The 24812-nt window shown below is 37.2% G+C and overlaps 2 protein-coding genes across 4 annotated transcripts in view; both read right to left on the bottom strand.

The window, feature by feature from the left end:
- Positions 1-1227: 1227 nt before the first annotated feature.
- LOC124305285 (tetracycline resistance protein, class D-like) lies at positions 1228-6340 on the bottom strand. 2 transcript variants are annotated; one of them, XM_046764536.1, is made up of 7 exons: positions 6068-6340; positions 4942-5205; positions 3678-4027; positions 3078-3357; positions 2817-2999; positions 1859-2746; positions 1228-1446 (listed from the first exon to the last, which is right to left on the bottom strand). In XM_046764536.1, exons 1-6 carry the CDS (start codon positions 6171-6173, stop codon positions 2508-2510), a joined length of 1422 nt encoding a protein of 473 aa, XP_046620492.1. In that variant the 5' UTR covers positions 6174-6340; the 3' UTR covers positions 1228-1446; positions 1859-2507. The 2 variants fall into 2 exon arrangements, with proteins under 2 accessions (XP_046620492.1, XP_046620493.1); XM_046764537.1 differs by having other exon boundaries at positions 4942-5216.
- A 9115-nt stretch (positions 6341-15455) lies between these two features.
- Positions 15456-24812, bottom strand: part of LOC124305059 (calpain-8-like) — a 53437-nt gene continuing 44080 nt past the window's right edge. The window contains exons 1-4 of one of the 2 annotated variants that reach the window (XM_046764037.1): positions 18337-18561; positions 16000-16059; positions 15602-15837; positions 15456-15508 (exon numbers count right to left, since the gene is read on the bottom strand). In XM_046764037.1, the coding sequence (XP_046619993.1) occupies positions 15478-15508; positions 15602-15837; positions 16000-16059; positions 18337-18342 (333 nt within the window). In that variant the 5' untranslated portion in view covers positions 18343-18561 and the 3' untranslated portion in view covers positions 15456-15477. Of the gene's footprint in view, positions 15509-15601; positions 15838-15999; positions 16060-18336; positions 18562-24812 lie in introns of those variants that run through there. The other variant, XM_046764036.1, reaches the window with a different exon arrangement.

A 24812-nucleotide genomic window follows, 5' to 3' on the forward strand; every position in this document is an offset into this window, starting at 1 on the left:
AAGGAATAATCTCGATCGATTCATAAAACAGACTGTTCACTGTGAAACAATGTAACTGTTCTTCTGTCACAATGAAATATCGAACATTTTAGGCTGCCCGTGGCACGAATAATATGAGGTGATTCGAATGCATTTTGAAATCGACACAATTTGTACAATTAACGGTGATTTCAATATTTATACTGACCGTAAGGAAACTGCTGACGAACCGAAATTTTTCGTGGATAGAGTCTCTCGATTCGATATTGAGCAACAAGGGTTCTGCAATTGCTGGCTAATCGCGGCAATATCTGGTCAGGAACGTGTCTCTTCATACTTCTGTTATTTGTATCACCAAAAGAGACCAAAATGTTAAATGGTAAATTTTGGAGAACCGGCTCAATTTTATCAAAAATTAGTATTCTGTAATTTTTTTGGATCGCTGATACTAAATCATAGGCCAACATTTTGAATTCTAAACTGGTAGATGAATGACGAATTGACTATTTCAAAATTGCTACGGATTGCACAAAAGTCATACCCAATGTGTTTTTTGCGGTTGCTAGTTTTGATTTTATGGACAAACTCTTTCATTCCGAAATGGTGGACCAATTTTTTCTCAACTACCTCAAAATTGATATTCTCGAATTTTCCCAGTTGCTGTACGTTGCTGATTTCATTTTTGAATTTGAAGTTCCAGAATTCAATATGGCAGGTTTGAAACAGAAGGCAATCGATTTTTGAATTGGTGCGAACTCTATGAAAATTAATATTTGAGGGTTTGTGGGGTCTTTTATTAGTATCCATACTTTCCCTCACCAGGGAGGTAACTAAATAAAGAAATATGATCACGACGAATGGAACCAAATTTCAAAGTCATTTTCCGCATAATTCGTTGTAACTTGGAACACGATTCTATGAAGCTCGGTTCCTGCAAAAGAAAACTGGAGTGGATGAAAAATGTTGCTAAAATTATTATTTTAAATCGTATCGGAAATAAAATAGTGCTTTCATCCTACAAGTGGTCATCGAATAATTTAATGTAATTATAAGCGATGAAGACTATACTCAATTCGTCGAGAGAACGACACAGTGTCGCGCAGATTCGCGCGAAGTGAGAATCGCTAGGCATAGCGGAGCTCGCAACTCAGTATCGTACCTCTGAAATCGTACATTTGTGCCTTGCACCAAACGTCCGCGCTTTTTGAAAGGAGTAACAGGTGAAATAATATAAACATCGCGGTCTCATTACATCTCGAATAATTTTATTCTATTTCCTGGTCCATATTTTCTGCCATTGGATATATTAATCAACCAGGGTAAATACGCCATAATTGAAATTTAACAGGTCCGAACTCACTTGCAATTTCACAACAATTAATGCTAGACGGTTTAAAAGCAACCATTAGGTTTAAAATGACCCGTCAGGTTTAAAATTGACAATTAGGTTTGAGTATCTGGGCATACCTGGGTACGAATATAAAGTGTTCTTCCTCTTCGAGCACAACTGTAAGAATGTCTGTAAGTGTGTTTACATTTTGGAATCTTACGCTTCTGATGCGAAGCCCGTAAGACAGTCAATGACCGTCTAATAATTGAAATGCGGATATGCATTATCAATATTTAACATTAATCACGAGGCCTTTTCATTGTTGAAGATATAAATTTGAAAAACTGGTAAATTCGAAAAATTAACGACGGAGCCAGGAATCGAACCTGGTATCAAGCGATGCTTTACCGGAGCCTTACTCCACTAGACCACCTAGCCGCCCTACCGCCTAGGCTCCGGTAAAGCATCGCTTGATACCAGGTTCGATTCCTGGCTCCGTCGTTAATTTTTCGAATTTACCAGTTTTTCAAATTTATATCTTCAACATACCTGGGTACCCTTGTCGGCTAATGCCGGTTCTGGCCAACTGTGAGATCCGTTTGGTTACCTGGAGTGGGTAATGTGGGCGGCGTATTGGGTGGGATCTGACCAAACTTGACGCGTTTGGCTTCGTAAGCTTATCGTTCTCTCAACGAACGGAGCATAGAATTAAAAAACGGACAAGTGCGAATAGTACAAGCGCCCTGAGGGTTCCGCACAAACTTAATTATTTATTTTTTATGCAATATAATTATAAATCAATTATTTTCGGACTTTTCTCTTTACGTATGCTGTGAGACCTTGCTTCGATACGAGTATTATGATTCGTGGTCAACGGGAGGTATGCTATAGATTTTGATTTTATCAAAAGATGTGACATAAATGGCCGTATCTTCTGATTGCGTTGCTGAGAAGCTTGAATTTTTTACACTTCCAAGGGATCGTAGACTGATATTAATTTCAACTTGATACCTCTACCAGTTCCTAAGAAAAAGGGTCTCGACGAACGGATGAACGGACAACAAAGCGATCCTACAAGGATTCCGTTTTCACCTTTTGAAGTGCGGAACCTTAAAAATAATTACAGACCAAGCTTATTTCATTTTGTCACAACGAATTCCAAGTAAGTCGTTGGTGCAATAGAATAAGAGTCATCAAGCTATTCTTCCGTTTCTTTTTCAGGTGTGGCAGTGTAAAATTGCAAGTTACGCGATCTCCTCGTCAATACTTCGATGCATGCTGTGCAAAGTAGCAATAAAACGAACAGAGCAGCGGAAACGAGGTAAACTGGTGATGGATATATCGGAGGTAAATAATGGGAAAATATCAACGCGAATAACGGCGCTCCGCCCATTGGAGACAACGTTTCCAGAAGCCCCGTCAGCGACAGCACGGTACCTGAAAATCATTAAACGAGTCATCAGCTTTAACGTCGAGCCGCATTCACCAAAGAGACAAAAGAATTTACCAATATCATCGAGAGGCACTGATTTCGATAAAATGGATCGCATAACTGGTGGGACAATTGCGGAAAACATTCCGATTGACGTTGAGAGATACATGTGCCAACCTTTCGATACGAGAGCTTTCCCAAGTGCACAACTCAAGCCTGACACGAGGCCTAGAGTGGCCAACATTGTGTCCGAAGCGCCTGGAATTCGAATGACATCGGTTGATACGAGATGACGGAAAATGAATTTTATATTCTGGCGTGTGGTGTAAATGTCACCTAAACTAGTTCCGAATAGAGATGCTCCACTCAAGGCAGTGACGGTCAGCAAGAGACCAATACCAGCAGCGTAAGAGTATTGTGCAGCATCCCAATCTAGTCGCGCTTTTGCGAATAGAAATCCAACGCTCGTATCTCCTACCTGAAGCATCACGCTAAAAGTGTAAACGAATATCGCAAGCCAGGCTACAAACCGATGAAAACCGTCCCGTTTAACTACAATACTGGTAACAAGCTTCTTCAGGAGGGAGACGTCGAAGAGTCCACGTAAATGTGACTCCTGTGGAAAAATAATATTTTTGTCATATCGTCATTCAAAGTTCACAATGAATATGTTGTTGGTGCTTTTCAAGGTGTAATTTCATGGAAAGGTTTATTGGAAGTTCCGTCAAACATCGAATGAGCTGAATAAACATTCCTCGAGTCAGTCGAAGTACGAAATGTAGTCGAATAATTTTCGAAGTATTAAGTGTAGGCAATTTTATTTGTTGATTTGAAACTAATCAAATTTCCATTTCCTTCCGAAATGAGATAACAGAGCCACTGTCCAAGACTGCGAGACCGTACAAGACTAACGTGTAAAACATTTAGTGAACCTACCTTGATCGCAGACTTGACCGATTCAGGAATAGCGAAGTAAATTACAAGTGTCGACAATGCACTGCAAATCGCGCCTATGCTAAACACAGTTGTGTAGCCACAGTTTGTCGATATGATAGGCCCCCCAAATAAACCCAAGACCACTCCACTAAATATCGCGGTTTGCATCCAAGCCATTACCGCCGTTCTTTGTTCTTCTTCCGTTGAATCGGTTGCGTAACACATTGCACCCATTACTACCGTGATCGTTCCTCCGGTAATGAATCCCGGGATCGAGGGAATTATCAAGTACCAAGGATTTATATCCCAACTGCACATCAATGAGAGCATCGTTAACATCACCGTAAAACCTGAATTAAACATGTGATTCTACATACGATATCGTTGCATTTTTACGAAAATCAATTGACCGTGTGAATTCCAAGAAAATCAATCCAGAGGCTAACGTCTCGTCAGTTAATGTGTGTAGACCAGATTTCAAGGTTGCGTGATTTCAAAAGATTTTACTGCACAACGTCAGGGATTTCGTGTTATTTTCAAATATTCCAAAGATGTCAGAGGTTTCAGAAATCTCAAATTACGTTGCAGGATTTCATGGTGTTTCAAAATATTCCATACGACTTCAATGAATTTCAAAGGTCTTTGAAATATTTCATCCGCTTCCATAGGGTTTCAAGGATTTTATGTGATTTTACAAAATTTTCATAGATGGTATACAATATTAAAGGATTACTCAAGATTCCTTAACATTTCATATCATTTCACAAGATTTCAATAGATTTTAATTGGTTTCAACAGATTTTATAGGATTTTGCGACTGTCGTGTAATTTTTGAGTCTGCATGATTTCAATGGATTTCACAAGATTTTATAAGATTCCATAGGATTTCAAATGATTTCGCCACGATGTCACAACATTTCAGAGTAAAATTTGAAAGGGTTACGTAAGTTTTCAAAGAATTCTTAAGGCTTTCATAGTATTTCAGGGGTTCAAGGGTTTCACGTGACTTCAAAGATATGAAAGATTTCTAATTATTTTATAACATTCGAAGAGTGGTCAACTCTTGGAATTACCAATACATCATCGGATGTCATTGTGATTGGAAAGGCTTTTTTTGCCCGCGAAATTAATGTACATAGATCAATGTGATCGGCTGTTTCATACCAAGTTTAATTCTTTAGTATCATAATATTATGCTGATCACTACCTGAAACGTCGAATCATCGAGCTTACTCAATACTGGTAGAAAAATACAACAACTCACCGATGGTTCCTCCCAATAAGACAGGTCTTCGTCCACCTTTGTCGCTCCAAGGACCGAGAAATAACGAAACCACAGTTGAGAGTAAGCTTTCGATCATAGCCTTTGCCATTACAATTATACTCGCATACTTTTCAGTTTCAGCTTCAAAATGCAATTCGTTTGCCGTGCTATCATTTTTCCCTTGAATATTGCACTTCGAAGTGTCATCTGTTCCTATCAGAATTTGGCACGTACGGTGCACAATCAGCTCCGTGAACATGAGACCTGTGAATAAACTACTATTCTTCAGTTTGATTTGCATCGTTGGTATTATGTGAAGTGGCCAAGCGGTTCTGGTCGACTTCAATAATATCACTGTATTTCAATGATTCGATACGGCGAAATTTCATTCTTAATTTTTTCGTAACTTTAGTACATACGTAACGATTATTGTACGAGTATTATTCTGAAGTGTACGAATCAAAGCGTTTCATTAAGAAGAGACAATTACATGAATCAAAAGAAATTTTCAAAATACCACCCAGTCTAAAAACTTTAGAATATGCCTCAGAATGACACGAAAAAATAAAAACAATACATTTATTGGGTCTCCACATGATTACAGGACGCAAAATTAATCTTTTTTATACAAAGAAAACACAAATGCCATATTTTTTCGAGCTACAGGAAGTATGATAAAAGTGACAACATTTATCTTCGTGTTTCTCGTAAATTACAAAAAATTGTAAAATTTGCATAGCTCAGTGTCCACTTTTATGTAGGTATGCAAATTTTATGTAGGCAAAATGTAAACCCACAAAAATTTGGATAAACCCATGTATTGTACATTGTATATTTTCAACACACAGAAAAATATTTAGTTTCAAGCTTTGACATCAATATAAAACCCATAGACGTTTTGTCGGAGCGACCAAACAATCGAATCGAACTACATTTTTGTACGAAACGAAAATATCTGATTGTAATTTATTCGATAAGCATTTTTTCGCAGTGTATATACACATAATTATATACTAGCTAATGATTTGCATGAAAAATATTTTTTAATGTTTGCCACAAAAGTTTGGCACACAAATATCTGATCATAATAACTCTGGATAATTATTTTTTTATAACAAATACAAACCTGTGGAAGTTTGCGCGTAGATTAGGAGAACTATTGAACAGCCCAAAATAAAGAAGCGTATCGTTTTTTTCTCACTTGGTTCCCTAATTTCCTTAACTGTGATCATCTCGTGAAATTTTTCACAGTCCCGTCTCAACCATCAGTTAATTGCAAGCAAACTGTTATTTATTATAAATAAACAATAAGTAATCGTAAAAGTGTTGTTCTTGTTATTACACCCTCTTTAGAAAAAAAACGCTTCAAGTTAATCTCTACTTGTCAGACTTACTCCGTGTTGCGATGGACATTCGAATAGTGAAAACGAGTTAGACGCTTATGTATCTACTTAACTTCGATGCATATGGAAATATTGTATACGTATTGACTGCGGAATATTCATAGAGCGTTGTTTGTTCAGGTAAAATAAACGGCTATAGACTGGCCATGAGCCAACCCTCGAACTTCCCGTGCTCACACTGCAGATTCGAAGTTTAGAGAGAAAAAAAAAGAACAATATCCAAATCGAATTTCGAACCACAAATTCAGATTTATGATTAACGCTTTTAAAGTCCTCGGATACCGGGTTACATGAAAATATGACGATGTTTTTTATTTTGAACCACTAGAACGGAGCCATCATTACAAATTTTGGAAGTCTGACCTTGGATTTGTTATCAGTAACCTGAAAAACCTTCGCATATTAATTTCCACGAAAATTCAAACATTTGTAGATTGTTTTCCACAATATTGGAATTGCCAGTTTGGATTTTGCAAATCTGACCTCAGATTCTCGATCAGCGACTCTGTATCCTTACGGTACCAATATTCATTCGAATCCGTTCATTCATTCTCGAGATATCATCACTGTTATCTTATTTTTTGTAAATCTGTTATTTAAATGATTCAAAATGTATTTGAAACTAAAATAACTGCAATTCGATAACTCGTTCTCGAGATATCGTCGGACAAAAAAATTGATCATACACGTGCATGCATACGTACATATAAGTTTATGCTATGTAGATGCTTTTAGAATGTTCTAAGAACACTAACAGAACCAAAAGTTTTAACTGCAAATATTTTTACAGCATTGAGAAAATATTTTTCTAAACATTTAAAAAATATTTATAGTACTGTGGAAAATTGTCTCGATACGTATGAATATTAAGAGAAAAAATACTATTATAAATATATTTGATAAGTTGAGGAAATATTTTAGAAAGTACGAAAATTTGCAATGCATAATGATTTGTATAAATATTTTTAAAAATCTTGCATGTGATGTGGGTTTTAGAATTAATTAATGTTTAGAATACGCAGCTGCAACATTTCTTGTTTCTTTTCCTTCCTTTACTCAAGAACATTCAATCTTACTGATAATGCACATATTTATAATAGTGGATCTTAAATATTGTTTAACAAATTTTGAAGGATTTACAACAAGGAGGCAACGGTCTTTTTGCCAAGCGTATTTGCAAAATTCGTCTTCAAAATGAGCCACCTTTGTAGGAATGTATTTAAAGAAAATTTATAAATAAAAATCAGAAAAAAAACGGGGGGGAGCGATAGGAAGCGTGATTACTGTGCCCGAAGCCAGCCTCGCCCGGCGGAGGGTTATAAAAGAGCCTGTAGCACTCCTACCTTACCGACCGAGCAAATTCACGATTTTCCGTCCTATATTAAATAAACAAAGAAACGGAATGGTTTCAAATTTCGACGGTGCATTGCTCTTTCGTAGAGGAATTTAAGTAAGTTACTCGTATCCCGAAAATCATTTAAAAAAATGTCAGGTTCTTTGATGTATGTTACTATTCCCACATTTCCCGCGTTTCAGAGGCCAAAAAGTGCATAGCTCAGATACTTTCCGCCATTTCGAAAAGAAAAAGGAGCAAAGTGAGCCAACGTGACATTCTTTTCATGCACTCTTGAGGTCGCAGAAACGAAAACTAAAAAATCTCGGCGACTTGGATCACGAATACTACGGGGTACTGGTCCTGGAACGCCGAAAATCACGAACCGTAGGATCTGGACAGACCTGGATTCGCCGAACTTCGCGGCGTAAGGTCTAGACGCTGGAGACCACGAAGCTTCGGTGGTCGTAAACAGTTAACTTCATGCGTCTTTACAAGATCTTTTTATAGATATAAAGAGATTAGGTGTTAAACTTAGGCAAATCGTAGCTTTTTTTGATAGTCGGTGTTTATAAATCGTCTGTTGTTCTGTTTTTTAATCCACGTAATATACCATAGCTCATATGAATATTGTATAGACTGTGACGATATTATAAATTCAAAAGTGCCCGCGAAATTTTGCTTCGCACAGCCATCTTGATTTAGGCGTCAGGCAGGAGAAACGGCTTAGCATTTTGAAAGAGTCTACGGGGAGACGCCCAACCAACCGATTTATAATTCCCCGTAGTGACTGTTTAATCATTGTAAACGATAATTTAAATTAAAGTAACACATCGACTTCGCCAGTAAACATCCGTACGAATCTTAACGTGTCAGTCAAAAATAAAAAAAAAGCTAAGTTACGAGATCCAAGGAATCAACAATTTTTACAAACTTCTTCGCATTACGGAATCGCCGCGAAGAAAACTCAAGACGACCGTGGATTCCAAATTTTATCAAAAGATTCGCAAAGTCACATGGACAACTACACGATGCAGCTGCTGCCGAGTATTAAATCAAGGGATAATTGATTTTTAATATATTTATGACTGACCAACGTTTTACATCATCACTATAGACAATTTTATATCCCGGTATGAATTCCGGCGTATTTTATCTTAATTTATTTGTGAATGTATGGAATGAATGTGTAATTTTTATATGTTATTTATATTTTAGTTATATTTCATCTACATTTTATTTATATTTTATTTATATTTCCCTTATATTTTATTTATTTTTCATTCACGTTTTATTTATATGTTACTTATATTTCATTTATATTTTATTTATATTTAAATTTTCCCATTTATAGTCAATGTCATGTTTATTATCGTACTCGTAATTTTTTTTTTTTTTTAAGCCTGTCTATTGATTTCATATTTTTTCTTTTATGTTGACAATAGACTCAAATTCTTCACTGTCCCCTTATTGACATGTTTTTGACATCCCACATTAATCAGAATATAGGCAAAAACAAAAACAAAAACAATTATTTACAAGACTGTGAAGAAATAAAAAAAAAAATGCAATAAGTAAATATTCGTTACAGTATAAATGTGTTAAAGATTTTTTAAGAATCACTTTCACTAACTGTATAATTCCAACATGAACAATTACAGTTTTCAACATCACGAAGGATCCAATCCTCGATTGTTATTATACCCGATAGTTATAATCGCCAAAAAATAGCTTATCGTACTTTTTCGTAGATTACCATCGTTTTTTTTACACAATTGTAGAATGGTTTGCATTTACGCGACCATTTTTCTTGTATTGAGTGTTGAAATGGGTATAATTTGTTGCAGAACGTCGTAGAATTTCTGGTTTAGAGAAATGACAGATGCTAATTTTTTTATCAGACTTACTTACTTGATTCAAGGTTTTTTTTCTGACCACCAGGTACTGGTCTCCTGACCATGTCCCTAATACACTCTTCTATTTAACAAATTCTTTCTTCTTTATTCTGGGATTGAGAGTCGTAACCGAAGCTCTTTGCACTTTTCTCTTATTTTGGTCACTTGCAGGGTCCCTGCGCTTATCTCTTCATCAATTTTCCTCAGTCAAATCCGAGTTGTAGAATATCCAGCGTATAAGTGGGCTGGGTCTTGCAGACCTTACACACAGTAGTGATTCATTGTTTCATTTTGATAAAAAATGGTATAACAAGGAGTTACAGGTTTTGTGGTGCACAAGTGCTCAATTTACGGGTGCCTAATCATAAAAAACACGATCTACAAAGTTTATAAGATTGTTAACAAATTTTCGGTTCGGATTTTCAATTAGCTCAAAGATATATAATTCATTCTGTTCGATTAGCGCAAACGCTAGAAATACTCTAGCTATCATAAAGTGAGCTCTCGATTAGAGCATGGACCAGACCGTTTGGTTCCGCGCATGAGTAGCAATAAGAACTGTCATGTAGTTTGAAGATCTGGGAGTCTATTACAATCGTGCAGTTGACATTGTTGAGGAGATTTATCTGTGCCAGTACCTGGTACTGCCTCTTTGGGAGTTTTAATTTCAAGTACTGCTGAACTCCCCGTTGTAAATTCAGTTGAGGATAAATAATACTCAATGTGCTACTTTTGAGACAGCCTTCGTCGCCTATCCTGTGTAAATAATTTGCGTAAGCATCATAAAGAGATTCCTTGTTCTGAAGTAGTAATGTCGAAGAGAGACTGTCCCATACGCAGGCCTTGCCGATTGTGTTAAATAATGTTCCCTTAATCTGGAGGGCCCAGTTCCACTTCAGTAATGATTTTGTTCTTTCTGAGTCATGGGGAAGCAATGATGTTTGTTTTTATATTTTCTAGGCAGAACTTTGGTTATCTATAATACACTCAGGCGTGTTACTTAGAGTCTTTAACCTTTTGACGGAGTATAAATTCACCTGCCTTAACAGAAACACCATGTAATAAACATCTTAAGTACTAAGGAATGTCAAACAATGTAAGTTTGGAATATTTTAATTTTATACAATAGTTTATTAAGAATATTTAACAGAGGCATTTTTGTACATTAATATAATTGAAAATTCTATATGTAAAATCGGTTATTTATTTAAATTCAAGAAACCTGATGATGGCAGGCGGGGTCCTGCCGAAACGTCGAAATAAAGGCACAATCCATTGTGAATTGCATCTTTTCATCCTTGACTGTTTCACCCAACAAAAATTGAATCATAACAGCATACGGCAAGCGGTTTTCCCAGACATTTTCAAGCAAGCGGGTTTGGGCTGACCATGAGTCAGCTTTTGAAGTGTCTTTTTTCAAACTTTTTTCAAGCTAAAATAATAATAATATCAATGTTACAAACATAGTTGTCGGCGTTTGATGTTTCTGTTCAAACAATGACGTCGAGGCCTAAATTGAGTTCAGCTACGAGGTCTTATAGTTCATCGACATGCTTTTTGGACTCCTGATGTGAAGGTGCTGCAGATCGAAGTTAATGATTGTGGTTCCGTTGTTCCTCGAAGTTCATATGTCCTTGTGGACATTCGCTTCTAGTTACGTGTATCATAGATCAAAATGTTAGTTCCACTCTTTCATGAGCTCTTTGTGGAGGTTCTTATTACTGCGTTCGGCGTTCTTAGATTTTATTATTATGTTTCGTTGTAAGTTTTGGGTTTTAGTGAAGCTTTTATGCTATCGCTTCATCTTTCTGCAGTTCCTTTTATTGCTCGTACGTGAATTTGATCCTTTTTGATTCATACAAAATTGATACTTTTTTCTATTGCAAATTTGCTTGTCTCATGGAGTACTCTTTTTTTCGGTGTTGTACGGATCTGATTATTTGAATCAGGTATTATTATTCCAGTTATTCCATAAAATTTCTACATAGTAATCTTTGGGAGTCGGGGAGTGTTCGTTGCAGAGTTGATAAGATTGAAAAGTTTTGAAAGCATATAAACGGTGGTTTTCGTAGATCCAAAATTTTGAAAGTGCTGGAAGAAGATAAACAATATGCGCCACGGAGAAAGTAAGAACTGTGGAAAGATTTTCTGCATATCTGGGGATCAGAGACGGTCTTCGATCGCGAAACAAATTTCAGCAAGACTATCACAAACGACAAAGAACGATTCTAATTCAAATCTTTGCTCATCTACGTGGTAAAGATTGCGACCGTGATGAGTAAATGAGTGCCAATAGGAATTCACCACATTGACTTTGATCATAATTGTCACGAGAGCACCAAAACGATCCCGCTGAAATGGGGTGTGCAGTTGTGTTATCATGTGGTATAGGATTGAATGAAATACAAGTTCACATTGAAACCTGATCAAGTTTATTTTGTCAAAACAAAATAATAGACAGGACATATTATTTATGGTAGGTACCTTCTGTGCACCTTATGTAACTAAGTTCAAATTTAGTTAACATCTGTTATCATAACATTCAGAAATGTGTGATATCGAATATTAGGAATGAATAAATTTAACTCCGACCTTCTCCGAGGTACATGTCGATTATTCACCAAATGTTCATTGTCATCGCCGCTTCCTTTACTTTGGGTATGTTTCCTAAGAAGACTCTGGACAAGAATTCTTCTTCTTCGTTGCAAGTAAGTACGTATTGTTCATCGACTAGGCTATAAACACAAGGAATTATGCGGTAAGTTCCAGGTTTCAATTTCATTACGTTGTAGACTTCCCGCCAGTTTTTGCGAAATCTAGATACAGACGACAACGGCTTGTTCTTTTCGAAGAAATCGATGGTCAATGGCGTTGGTAACTCCTTTGGATCTTCCAGGTAATTGACATTTTGACAAGGACCTCAATTCTTGGTTATCAATTTTTTCAGAAGTGTCTTCATAGTAATTAAAATCATAAACTTACGTGATAAATTTGCAGTCCAATTGGAAGCTGTTCAGCACATTTTTTTTCGGTTCTTTTGCATAAGTGCGATAGTAACAGTGCATTTACCGTTCTCCGTGTCCGGACTTTCCAGGGTTATACGAAACTGCGTGTTTCTACTGAATATCTCTGGATCTAAATTTGGTTAAACAAATCTCAAGATCCAGTAACGATTATTTACGTCGTAGGCTAGTTTTTGTTGATCGCACACGTCGATGTTAAACCAATAAAAATGTGCAAGTCGGCGAAGAATCTCTCATAATATTTCCTTTTCTCCATGTCTGTCTTTTTACAACTACCGTTTTTTACAGCTAACTTTCGAGTGTCCAGGCCTCGCCTCGCTAGCCGAGGGCCAAGGGTTTGATCGCGCCGGGAATTTCCCTACCTGTGGCATTTATGGTACGACGTGACTCTTGGCCTCGACTCAGCGGCGAGTCTGCACTTTTTCACATCATTACCCAGCTTTCGCCACGCTCTTGGCGCATACGCATCTACTAACTAGCTTCGCTTTGTCCCTGCCTTCGCATTTCTGGTAGACCATCCAATTTTTGTAACCCGATTTTTCTCATAATAAACAGTTTGTCAATACCATATCACTATCGATCATAATCTCTGGCGTCATCCATTTACTAACCTCCCGACAGAACCATACAAAATTGTCAAAAATCCTCGAATTCAACTTTTTTCGCACATACTCGTGGTATTGGAGATATGTGACAATTCCCAATCAATTCATTTGAGCTTTATAAACTTTAATTTACGTAAAACTTGAATAACCAATAACAACAAGATATTGATGAATAAGTAAGTAACTTTCCAAGTGCAATCAGTCACTCACCGTAAGGATCTCAGAGCAACTTTGATTTGGCTAAATTTCTGGGGAATGATTTTGTTCGGAAGACTTTTGGAAGACCACGGGAGTTTTTTTGTATTTGTTTTGTGAAATATTGTCAAAAACGTAAAAAAAAATGATGTTCTTCGGCAGTCTGCTTATCACTTTAATAACTTGAAAACAAGGATCATTTCAAATATTAATTCATGTTGATAGAACGACAATGGCATATCTTCTGAACAAAATAATCCCCAAGGAAGTACAATCAGACCAAGGGTGCTCCGAAATCCCTATCACGTAAATGAATGATTTTGCTTGAAAACAGCCTCCATTATTTACCAATGCCTTGCTGTTGCTTGACTTTAAATGTTCACAAAATTATTGGCTATGAAGCTCAAAAGAATCGTCAATAAGCTTACGTTTCCACGAATCGCGAGGTCTCTGAGTATGGTGAAACAGAAGCCAAAATATGGTGACTTTGAATTCTACGAATTATTGAAAATCAAGCCTTATCTGAATAATCAGTGTCTTTGACAGTTGGTTCCAGCCGTACCCATTTTCCTTCGAACATCTTCTCTTCAAGGTCTTTTTTATCGGCGCCGAGGACAGGCAAGTAGCAAATTTGGACATCAGTGAAATGATGATGAACCTTTGCGAAAGGTATGAAAAACTCCCCGTCATCGTCCGCCTTAAAATCGAGTGCTCTTCTCATATCGTCATCAATTTTCCACACTTCATCCCCGTCGAATAATATTGATTAACAGAACCGTTCACTCACTCCGCTGACGATTGCCCACAGAATTACAGCTGCGAGGTATTTCAATCGTACAATGGAAATTCGTTAAGACTCGAGTGTTAACTAAAGAATTCGTAATGGCACTCGTACCACTTCAACAACTCTAATTTACTATCTTCTATATTACGTCACTGCAGAAGATTTGCTACATCAGCGGTCGTGATCACATGTTAAATACTTGTTGAAAAGTGCAGTCAAGCAAAATAATCTTCAATTACGAATGCAATACTTACAGGCTTTAAACCAATTGAACTAGGTATTTTTTGTCATTGCGATTGACTTTCTGCGAGTTGGTAATTCCGAGCAGATATATACTTACTTATCTCAATAAAGTCCAGTCCATTCACGGCAGCCCCATGGGTTTCTCAGCCGCAGCAATTCTTGCCCCCCGTAATTGACGGCTTGAGTAATACTGTAGCTATAATCGTCGACTATAACTCGACGTTTCATTGCTTCCGTTTTCTTGAACTGGAAAAATCGTCACATGTCATGTGTCTGGTAACAGCTGATCTCTTCTTATTATCGAGAAAGGTCAAGTGACAAAAAGATCAAGTTCTCGTACATCGTGTATGATAAATATTCTTCACAAGATCGCAGCTGAAACCTTTTAGGTGCCGAATTTACTTTGAGGCTGATGCAACAACCGAAGATCGAATCAAACGGAATGACTCAGCTTCGAATTGCAGACCGTAAGGGCGTTTCGTTTTTGAGCATATTGAATAGTATCAAACGAAACTCGTTCGGAATCAAATATTGGGTAATAAAACGCTAGCCCTCCAGTAAAATCTTCCAACACTTCTTCGGGATCGCCACCATCTATGGCCTTCCAAGATTCGTAAAGTTTTACGTAAGCTTTCTCAACCAAGGGGGCCCAGAACTCATTACTTTCCGGCGATAGTGCAAGTATCGAATGTGATGCTGAATCCGTTGGGAGACGACCGTCAATCACTACATCGACCCACTTTCCAAACTGCCAAAATCTGAGATCAAGCAAATTGAATTTCTACGTCCCTGATTGTAATCTCAGATACCTTTCGACTTTTTTAACTTTCCGCTTTGTTTTGCTTTTTAAGAGGGTAAGAGGGAAAAGTATTTTTCCTAATCTGTCATGCGATCAAATTTAACCTGTTCATTTTCTAAAGCTCTGATCTGATCAACATCATAAAAACAGTCAAGAGAATTAGATTTACAACGTTTTATCGAATTTATTGTTTCCATGAAAAATATTTCCAATACAATGCAAGATGATGACGGACACGGTGAAACTTTATTCGACTTTAAATAATAAAAAGTCTTTGGGAGATTAACCTGCGCAAAAAAAAAAACTTTCTACAGTTTTTATACTGAATAGAGTTTTGACCAAAAATATTTTTAAATAACTATATTTAGTTAGTGTCTAACGTTTGTCGATTTAGCATGGAACGCGAACGTCCCGTACAGAAGGATCTGAAGTGAAATATTTCAGCATACTTCGCCTCCTCGAAGCCTTGATCCTGCGGTACAACTTGATACAATAATCTCGGGTGCATTGCAAGACTGCACAAACAAGCGATTGGCCAACAATCGTTGAGATGATTTTGCTGAACATCGAATCGTGGAAGTCCTTCGACAAAGAATTGCGGATCGGCAGCTAATTCCTGAAAACAGCAGCGTTTCAAAAATCTGTGTTTCAAGTGTCTAGAGCGAAATGAACTTTGAAAATATTGTTCATTTATCTTACACGTCAAAGAATTATGTCAAAACTGGTGTGTCCGTCAAAAAAAAAATTATGTGTATATAGTATCAGAATCATTTCTCACCCCTGGATGTTTCCATACGATGTCCATGAAATATTTCTTCTGATCATCCGGAATTCCGTTCTGAAATATGGAAGAGATATGCGCTGGGAATGTTGGATCTTCGAACAAATATTTCGTATCATCCGCGTCAATTTTCTTGACCAAACATTCTTCTCTGAGTTGGTAAAAATCCTGATCGAATTTATTCCGATCGGCTGATGTACTTGACCGACGTAAAAGGCAAGCTGTCTGTCTAGGTTTTACTATTACTAACAAGGAAACTACCTAAGGTGTCCCCCTCCGATTTCTACCATTTGAGGATATGTTATTCTTCATCAAAATCTAAGCGACACGTATTTTTTTTTTATCGGCGGAAAAACTGTTTAAAGGGGTGAAATCAGTCCCCAAAGTTGGGCATCCTAAGTGGTTGTTTCATAGTTTCGCATACTTCCAGTTGAGATATTTGAATGAAACCAATTGGAGAATAATTCCTATGACGAATAATGAAAAATGCATTTTGGCCGGTTACGACGGGGTTGAATAGTCGAAAATTATAGGGGTGGAAAGTTAAAAAAATTTTATAACTGAAAAATTATTTTTCGGATTTTAATGAAATTAATTGCAATAGAAAAAAGTAGGGCATACGTGTTTTTGCGTTTTTCGAAATAACGTCACTTAGGAGGTGAACTACCCTTATACACGTGCAGCCGAATTCACATTAGAATCGCACTATTTCGCTTCAATTCGTCTTATTTAACATTACAAAGCTCTTTCTAAGCAACAATTTAGGAGCTTCTTCGTTTCAATAAATTTCGGTTGCATTTATAGCAAAAACCACTCCCACAAATTGCCGAACAGCTTCTGGCATAGTTTTTTTTACGATCGTGAAATCTTTCGGAGCCTGGCATTTCAGTAGTTTGTGAGGTTACTGGAATCGATTGCGAGCTTACAATTTTGGAATCAATACGGCTAATGCTGTAAACATTTAGGACTTTGGTTATTATTTTTTTCCAAAATATTGAAAGACATTGGACAGTTAACATAGAATGGCTTGTATACCGTTGAAGAAATTCAAGTTATCTTGTGACGCTCAATTCGAAACCACTTTGATCTGAATTATACACATTCAATAAATTTACACCTTGTACAAATCGTTCAGCTTATTTTCTCAAACTCTCGGCATTTTCAATCGTTTTTTTGGTAATGAATTTATTAATTTTCCTCGATACAATACGATGAGCAATTTCGAATGAATTCACCCAATGTTTAGATGCTTTAAGGGGGTATTCTAGTGTAGAAATTTGAAAAAAACGATTTTTTTTTTTTATATTTTCAAAGCTTAACCTTTCAAGAATGTGTCCTTAAAAGGACAAGTCAAAATTTCAATTATTTTCAGAGATATAGCTATTTTAGTGACACGTCTTCAATACTGGCGCGGCTGGAACGAATTTTACTCGAAACTTTAAACGCGTTTTTCTCAAAACTACATTTTTCAAAACGGTTGACATGATTTCTCAAGTTCTATTGAACCGATTTACTTGAAATTTGGTGAGAATCTTCTAAATACATGTCTCTATCGCACGAACTATTATTATAACGAAATAATAATTTTTACTATTTTTAAAAAATTCAGAAACGTCCAAAAAAGTCAAAAAAAACGTATTATTTTTTCGGACAGCCGTAATTTGGCAAAACAAAATTTTTTTTAGACTTTTTTTAGTGAGTACGATAGCTGCATTTATGTAGATTAATAATCTTTTTTCTTTTTTTTTTCTGATTTTGAAAATGCTTGCAATCGTGACAACATTGGCGCGCCATTTTTTTTGTACCGCCCACTTCAACAACTCATAGCACTTTCAATTTTGTATTTTTTGACTTGTTTTTTTTTTTTTTGTAATCGTGAAATAATAATAAACGCCTGATAAAAAAATGGATGGTAAAAATATTTTTTGTTTTTTGTTTATAGCACTTCAAAAAACACCTCAAATTCATGCCTCTACACTAGAATACCCCCTTAAACCGAAAGTCTTCATGGCCTATTTCCTTTTGGGCTTGTAGTCCCCACCTTCGTGCTGCATGAGGTGGCTAATGCGGGGGGTAGTTTAGGGTCCCGAGTGTCAGCAATACGGGTTAGTCACACCAGGGTATCTTTGCAACCATGCGCGACGCCTGCAGTATGACCTTTCCTAGTTAGAAACTTTACTTCAAAGAACAATAAATAAGTCTTCAGATTTATCGATGACTTGCCACAAATTACCGTTTTCTACTTTGGAGATTAATGTTGATTTAAAAACGTTGTCGCAGTACGCTCTCTACCAATAAAAAACATTTTTATCAAGCTTCAACGATCTAACTCACAATCATCCGCTTTTCCAATCTTCTTCAGAACCTAGATTCAAAATTCGACGACCTGACTGGATGGATCTCCCGTAATCGCTGCATGGATGGAGCGAGATTATTTGGTCCGCTAGACTTTGACACGGAAATACCCTGAAAATGCTAAGAATTTTAACGACTGTCAATAACGAATTGAGCATTTTCGTCTGTACGCGGCATAAAGTTATAGCCCCGCAGCAATGTGTCAAATTATCATAAGTTTTATACCGTCCCGAATTAAAAATAATATTCTTCACTGATTTCGGCTCGCCACAACGAATTCGGGAATTTGAAATTCGACAACTCCGGAACGTAAGATTTTGGGACAGTACGAGTGGAATGTAAGAAATCTGGTCAACTGTTTTGGATTCGAAAATCTCGTCTGAAAAATCAAAACCAGCAACCACATAAACTTTCGAAAACAAATTATCATTCGGTCCGCCGTTCTAACTTTTAATATTTTGACTCCCGATTTCGGTGCAGTGACCTCAAAAATCTTGGGCTTTGAAATCATCCGCGACACAATCTGCTCGATTCGAAAAAAATTTCCATCCGTTGTTGAGGTCCACCATTTGGAATTGTATAGTCTGTACTTGAGACCTGGCATCGTCGAGTCCAAAGACCTCATAGTTGAATTTAAGCCTGACTCAAACGCATGTTCCTAAAACTGTGATTCTGCTACTAGTTGATAACCAGCACTGTGTTTTTAGGTCAGGCTCCCATATCGTGTGAATGCACCCGATATAGAAGGATATAGCAGAAATATTCGAAGGCGACTCGCACTTGTACCAACAGGCTACAAATTGTGGTATATATCCAAGTTTGTAACCTTTCATAAAATATCAATCAGCAAAGTGATTTTGTTGTCGTTGTATCTTAAAAGTAACTACAGAATCGGACAAATAACATGATTGACACAGTCATGATTTGCTTGTTGTTGCCGACGACGTTATAAATATATAGCGAATGCTCAGGATCGAATTCATCCATCGAAGTGAAATGTCAGTTTCTGCGAATAAAATGTTTCTGGTTGAGCAATGAGCAAGATTAGGAATCTTAAGTCGGTCCCTTCTAAGAAATTAGTCGAGTTCAGAATTTTATAAATTACCACGAAATTACAACTTCTATCATCGTAGGTAATCGCTAACTGACGTATCTTACTTCATTTGCATCAAGTTATTCGTATGCCCACGAAAGATTCTGATTGTGTGCAAGAATACTTCTTTTTTTTCGGAAGTGACTTTACGGTCATTTCTGCCATAGTCGAAAAACTTTTCTGATAGAAACTCAAGGAATGATATAGTAAATTCCGGGCACAACTAATGCGTCGTAAAATTGAGATACTTCGTTTTGAATTACTTCATCTGAGTGCATGCAAAAATATGGTAGCGCATTCGGACCTAAACCAATGTCAAGCCAGTTGAAAATCAGAAGCAGAACAAGCTAGAAGATGTTTTTTGCTCGCTGAAATACAGAACGTCAAAGCCGAGTATCCTGACAATAGTTTGAAATTCCACTAAACTACGCGAACCGTTTTAAATGCATCACATCGAGCAATGGGTTCATTTCTTTTGAAGAAATTATAGTCTGGGGTCTGGTGAATTCTTAAAACCAATCAGCTTTTTGAAAGAATTGACTTGCGGTAATTTCTAAACCGTCAGTTTCGATAGAATATGCTCACATTATTGAAGTCATAGAAAGAAGTATACGTGATAAATTTCGTATGAAATTGTTGGATTATCGAGTCTCAGCATCCTCCGATGTTTTTTCAGATGTACCACGGTTTTTGCACACTCTTGGTAACCTTGATCTGGATTTTTTATCGTTACGCGATGTTCGGGATCTTTACTCAAGATTTCTACGAAGTGTACAAAGTTATTCCGGAAAAGTTGGCACGGAATGATGGATTCAGTGACGCTGAAATCGCAAAAGGCACAGCGGGATATGAAGGAACGAGCAGAAACTATTTCAAATTTTCGTAATACATTCCCATGAGATACATGTTAGTACGATAACTTGATTAACCCGTTAGACTCTGTGTGTATTCATGGATACTGAATTCCCGTAATGCACTCGTGAGAAATTGTCTAATCAATTTTAGAGTTGCGTCGAATCACCACAATTTGCGGATGAAATGTCACTGTGCTTAAAGGATACGTACTGGAGTGACCTTTCAGCGAGATTGTCATTGAATTATATTTCCAGTCTCCTTCAAATATATCGAATTTTAATTTACCACTACCCACTTCCAGCGGGTCACAAACTTCGAATGCGTCAAAGTAATTTTGACCCGGATAGTACCGAATCAATAATTTACCATTCTCGATCGTAACGCACTGAAGCGCCTTTGCCAGCTTATACGATCGGATTTCCAATGACGCATTTCACTCACTTCCGTCTCCTACCCTCAAGGGTTGTCCGAGTCGATTTCGTTGTTGGCGTGTATATCTTCAAATATCGAAGTTCACATATCTCAGACGCGAAAATATACTCAACAGCCCTATTCTATACGCATTTCTAAGCAAAAATACGTCAACACATTTTCATTAGACGCAGGAATAAAGACGTGGCATGAATTCTACGAATTCACTAATGCGGTTTCGTAGAATCCGCGCAATCAGTCCTGTTTCCACTTATAAATTATTTATAAGCCTTTGGTCCACTCGATGTTTCTACAGTTCTGTACTTCAGTTTACCAAATTCAATTTAAATCAGTTTCAAAATCTGGAAATATGAGCACCAAGGATCTCACTGCGGAAGTTTCGAAGGTATAATCACACGTTCGGTTATTATCATTTTCCGACGGTATTGTATATTAGTATAAGCAGTGGAGTCAATTACTTGTCATTATCTCGTCTGGTGATCGATTCGAAGCTGTTGTTCTAAATCGTGCCCCAGGATTGAAGATTCGACGAAAACTACGACGGAATATTCCATTTTGGGTGCGTGTGCATGGATGTCAGTTACGACACAAGATTCCGTGGATAGTTATCATTTGAAAAATTAAACATACGACCTTTGTTCCATGAGTTTCTTCAAATTCCTACACTGTTTGAACCTCTTGCGGAGATTTTGGCGGTATAGATAATGGATCGAAGTCGTGATTGATGACCGTCTCCCTTGGTATGGGACTGCTCTTTGAACTAAAACCTGAATTCTGGAGCGCTGTGCTCGTCAAAGCTTACGCCTAGTTTTACGGTTCCTAGGAGGCCACAAAAGACGGCCATTCGACCGAAACCTGGCAGGATTTTACCGCTGGTCTGATTTCGATTCACGACTTGGACGTTGCACGGAAATACCTTTAGAAGTTTTACTGGAAGCTCAGGAGAAAAAATTGCTTATGGCTAGCGTGACGCGTAAGGTACGCAATCGGCAGACAAAAATCACTTTGATCCGACCTCACGCAACAAATGTTTGTTGGAAATCACCTCGAAATTAAGGGGGTATTCTAGTGTAGAAATTTGAAAAAATCGATTTTTTTTTTTTTTATATTTTCAAAGCTTAACCTTTCAAGAATGTGTCCTTAAAAGGACAAGTCAAAATTTCAATTATTAGCTATTTATATAGCTATTTTAGTGACACGTCTTCAATACTGGCTCGGCTGGAACGAATTTTACTCGAAACTTTAAACGCGTTTTTCTCAAAACTACATTTTTCAAAACGGTTGACATGATTTCTCAATTTCTATTGAACCGATTTACTTGAAATTTGGTGAGAATCTTCTCAATACATGTCTCTATCGCACGAACTATTATTATAACGAAATAATAATTTTTACTATTTTTAAAAAATTCAGAAACGTCCAAAAAAGTAAAAAAAAACGTATTATTTTTTCGGACAGCCGTAATTTGGCAAAAAAAAATTTTTTTTCGACTTTTTTTTAGTTAGTACGATAGCTGCATTCATGTAGATTATTAATCTTTTTTTTTTTTTTTCTGATTTTGAAAATGCTTGCAATCGTGACAACATTGGCACGCCATTTTTTTTGTACCCCCCACTTCAACAACTCATAGCACTTTCAATTTTGTATTTTTTGACTTGTTTTTTTTTTTTTTTGTAATCGTGAAATAATAATAAACGCCTGATAAAAAAATGGATGGTAAAAATATTTTTTGTTTTTTGTTTATAGCAGTTCAAAAAACACCTCAAATTCATGCCTCTACACTAGAATACCCCCTTAAACAGCGTGCACCTTTCAATGTTTCTTTGCTAAACCTTCCCCGATATCCTCCTGTAAGATTTTGTTCCCTTCCACTGCCAGAAGACCTCGACCCGATCAACATGACTCGATGCCGCAAACTACCGCGAGCTAAGCTGGTCACGTGGCCAAGATAAAGTGGCAAGAAGAAAATAACTTTATATACCACTGGCATGTTTTCCTCGCTTTTAGATGCCTCCGAACAGGGAGTAAAGTAGTACTTTTAAGTCCTAGGGAGTAAAACGGCTTTTACTCCTTCCTCGGATTCTCAGGAGTTAAAAATGGAAGTTTTAGCTACACCTTATTGGATTCACCGTGGATATGGGGAAACTGCGGGGGGTTGCACCCCCCGGACCCACGCGCTCCGGTAGCAAACACTTTTCGCCTAGAATAAAATTTCCACATACGTGTCAACTTCCCGAGCAGAGAAGCACGGAAAACATGGCAGGGGATATATAAAGTATCGTGTGCACCTCGGGAGTAAGCCATTTTACTCCCTTGGTACACAATCTACTATTTTGTCCAACGGCCATTTTACTCCCTTGGTGCACAATCTACTATTTTGTCCAACGTGGACCAAAAGTATGCCTTTTCGTGCATGTATATAAAGTGCGCGCAAAGTGGCCTTTTCCCGATCGGTGACAAATGACCGCGCGTAAATGCTGGCGGGCACAAAAACATGTTTTGCGTCCGCTTTGACGAATGCCGGGTGCAAAATGAAGTGATGTACCGCGCGATCGAATACGAACTAGCGCCACCATGCGTCGTATTCTTTGTGCACTCAAAGACAAACTTTCTGTACAGGTTGTGGACAAAAAGTATCATGTACACCATGGGCAGAAAACGATATACGCTTGTGCGAGTTTCAGCTGAGTCTTGGCTGAAACTCGCACTCGCGTCAATCGCTCACTTTCCGCCCTAGATACACAATGTACCATTTCTGGCGCCCCATACTATTATGCGTAGCTATATATCGTTGAAAAATCAATGAGTTAACAAGGCACCCATGTATCTGAGTTGCAAGTTCGTTTCTAGCTGTAACTAATTTTGACGACTCGTGTTACAATGCTTAATCTCAAAACTGATCTATCGGAATGATTTAACATGCAACTTCAGGAAAGATATGCCCATTCATTTTTCATCTGCTTTTGATTATTTCTCATTTTTCCAGTTTTGTGAATGTTCAATTATTCTCACAGATTATGAAGAAACCTGAAGGCTTGTACGGTAATCATGTCTACTGTATTACGCAAGTCTGTAAGAACGAGGGGAAACATATGCACGCACAAGGAATGGAAAGGCCATTTTTGCAATGGGTTAGTATTTGACTCTGTATTTCTATTTATTTCAAACTTTTCAAATTTGTGTTCAATAGAAAGCCCCATTAATTTTGGGGTGAAGAATTCGATTTGCATGGTTTCGATTTTCAAACGAAATGCGATAAGTCAGATGGAAATTGAACCAATTTTTCGACGGCGATCCTGACGAAAACAGCGATTTGGATGCCCTACGAACTGATATCGGCCTAATTAACTTTAAATTTGTGACTCGGCCAATACAGACACAAAAGAATTCGAAATCAGTACTTTTGAAGGAGAATGGAAGTACAAGACTGCTGCGCCAAGTCACTTGAGTACTATCTTACGAAATTGATTATTTTTCTTTCGTAAACTATTATATTTTGCGTATTATATAAGGACGTATGAAGAAAATTTCAATTCGTTTCTGTAAATTTTCCCACATTTCAGTCTGTTTTTGGCTCTTTAGTCTAGACAAGTCTATGATTCCGTGCCCAGTTTTCAGTAATAACTTTGTTCTGTTTCCAGGAACCTTGTGGTTAATCGTCACAGTATCGCATAACGGCGGAAAATTTGGAGCAAGTGAATGGAAAGTCGACGATAATCGTTTACTTACTGCAAAAAATCCAAGAAATAAGAAGGAAGGAGACCGAGCTCCAAGCTGGCTAGTCATCAAAACCTGCGTTGATTTTGGTGCCCTTCTTCGTAGTACAATATTCTGCCACTCACAGTGCTGATGTACTATATAAGGTCGGCTAACGCCAAAAGAGTGGAGGTTTGTGTACCTGCCATTCAAATCACTCGTCTGATTCAAATATTGAGTGTCATTAGGTTTTTTTGACTTTGAACCTGAAACTCCAGTAAAATGTATATAAAATATATACATACATACAGTATACAAAAATTATGCCAACCTCATATATGAATAGAAGCATTTGTAAGGATGTACTATGCACAAGGTG

This window comes from Neodiprion virginianus, chromosome 5 (genome assembly GCF_021901495.1).
Source record: "Neodiprion virginianus isolate iyNeoVirg1 chromosome 5, iyNeoVirg1.1, whole genome shotgun sequence".
Lineage (NCBI taxonomy): Eukaryota > Metazoa > Arthropoda > Insecta > Hymenoptera > Diprionidae > Neodiprion > Neodiprion virginianus.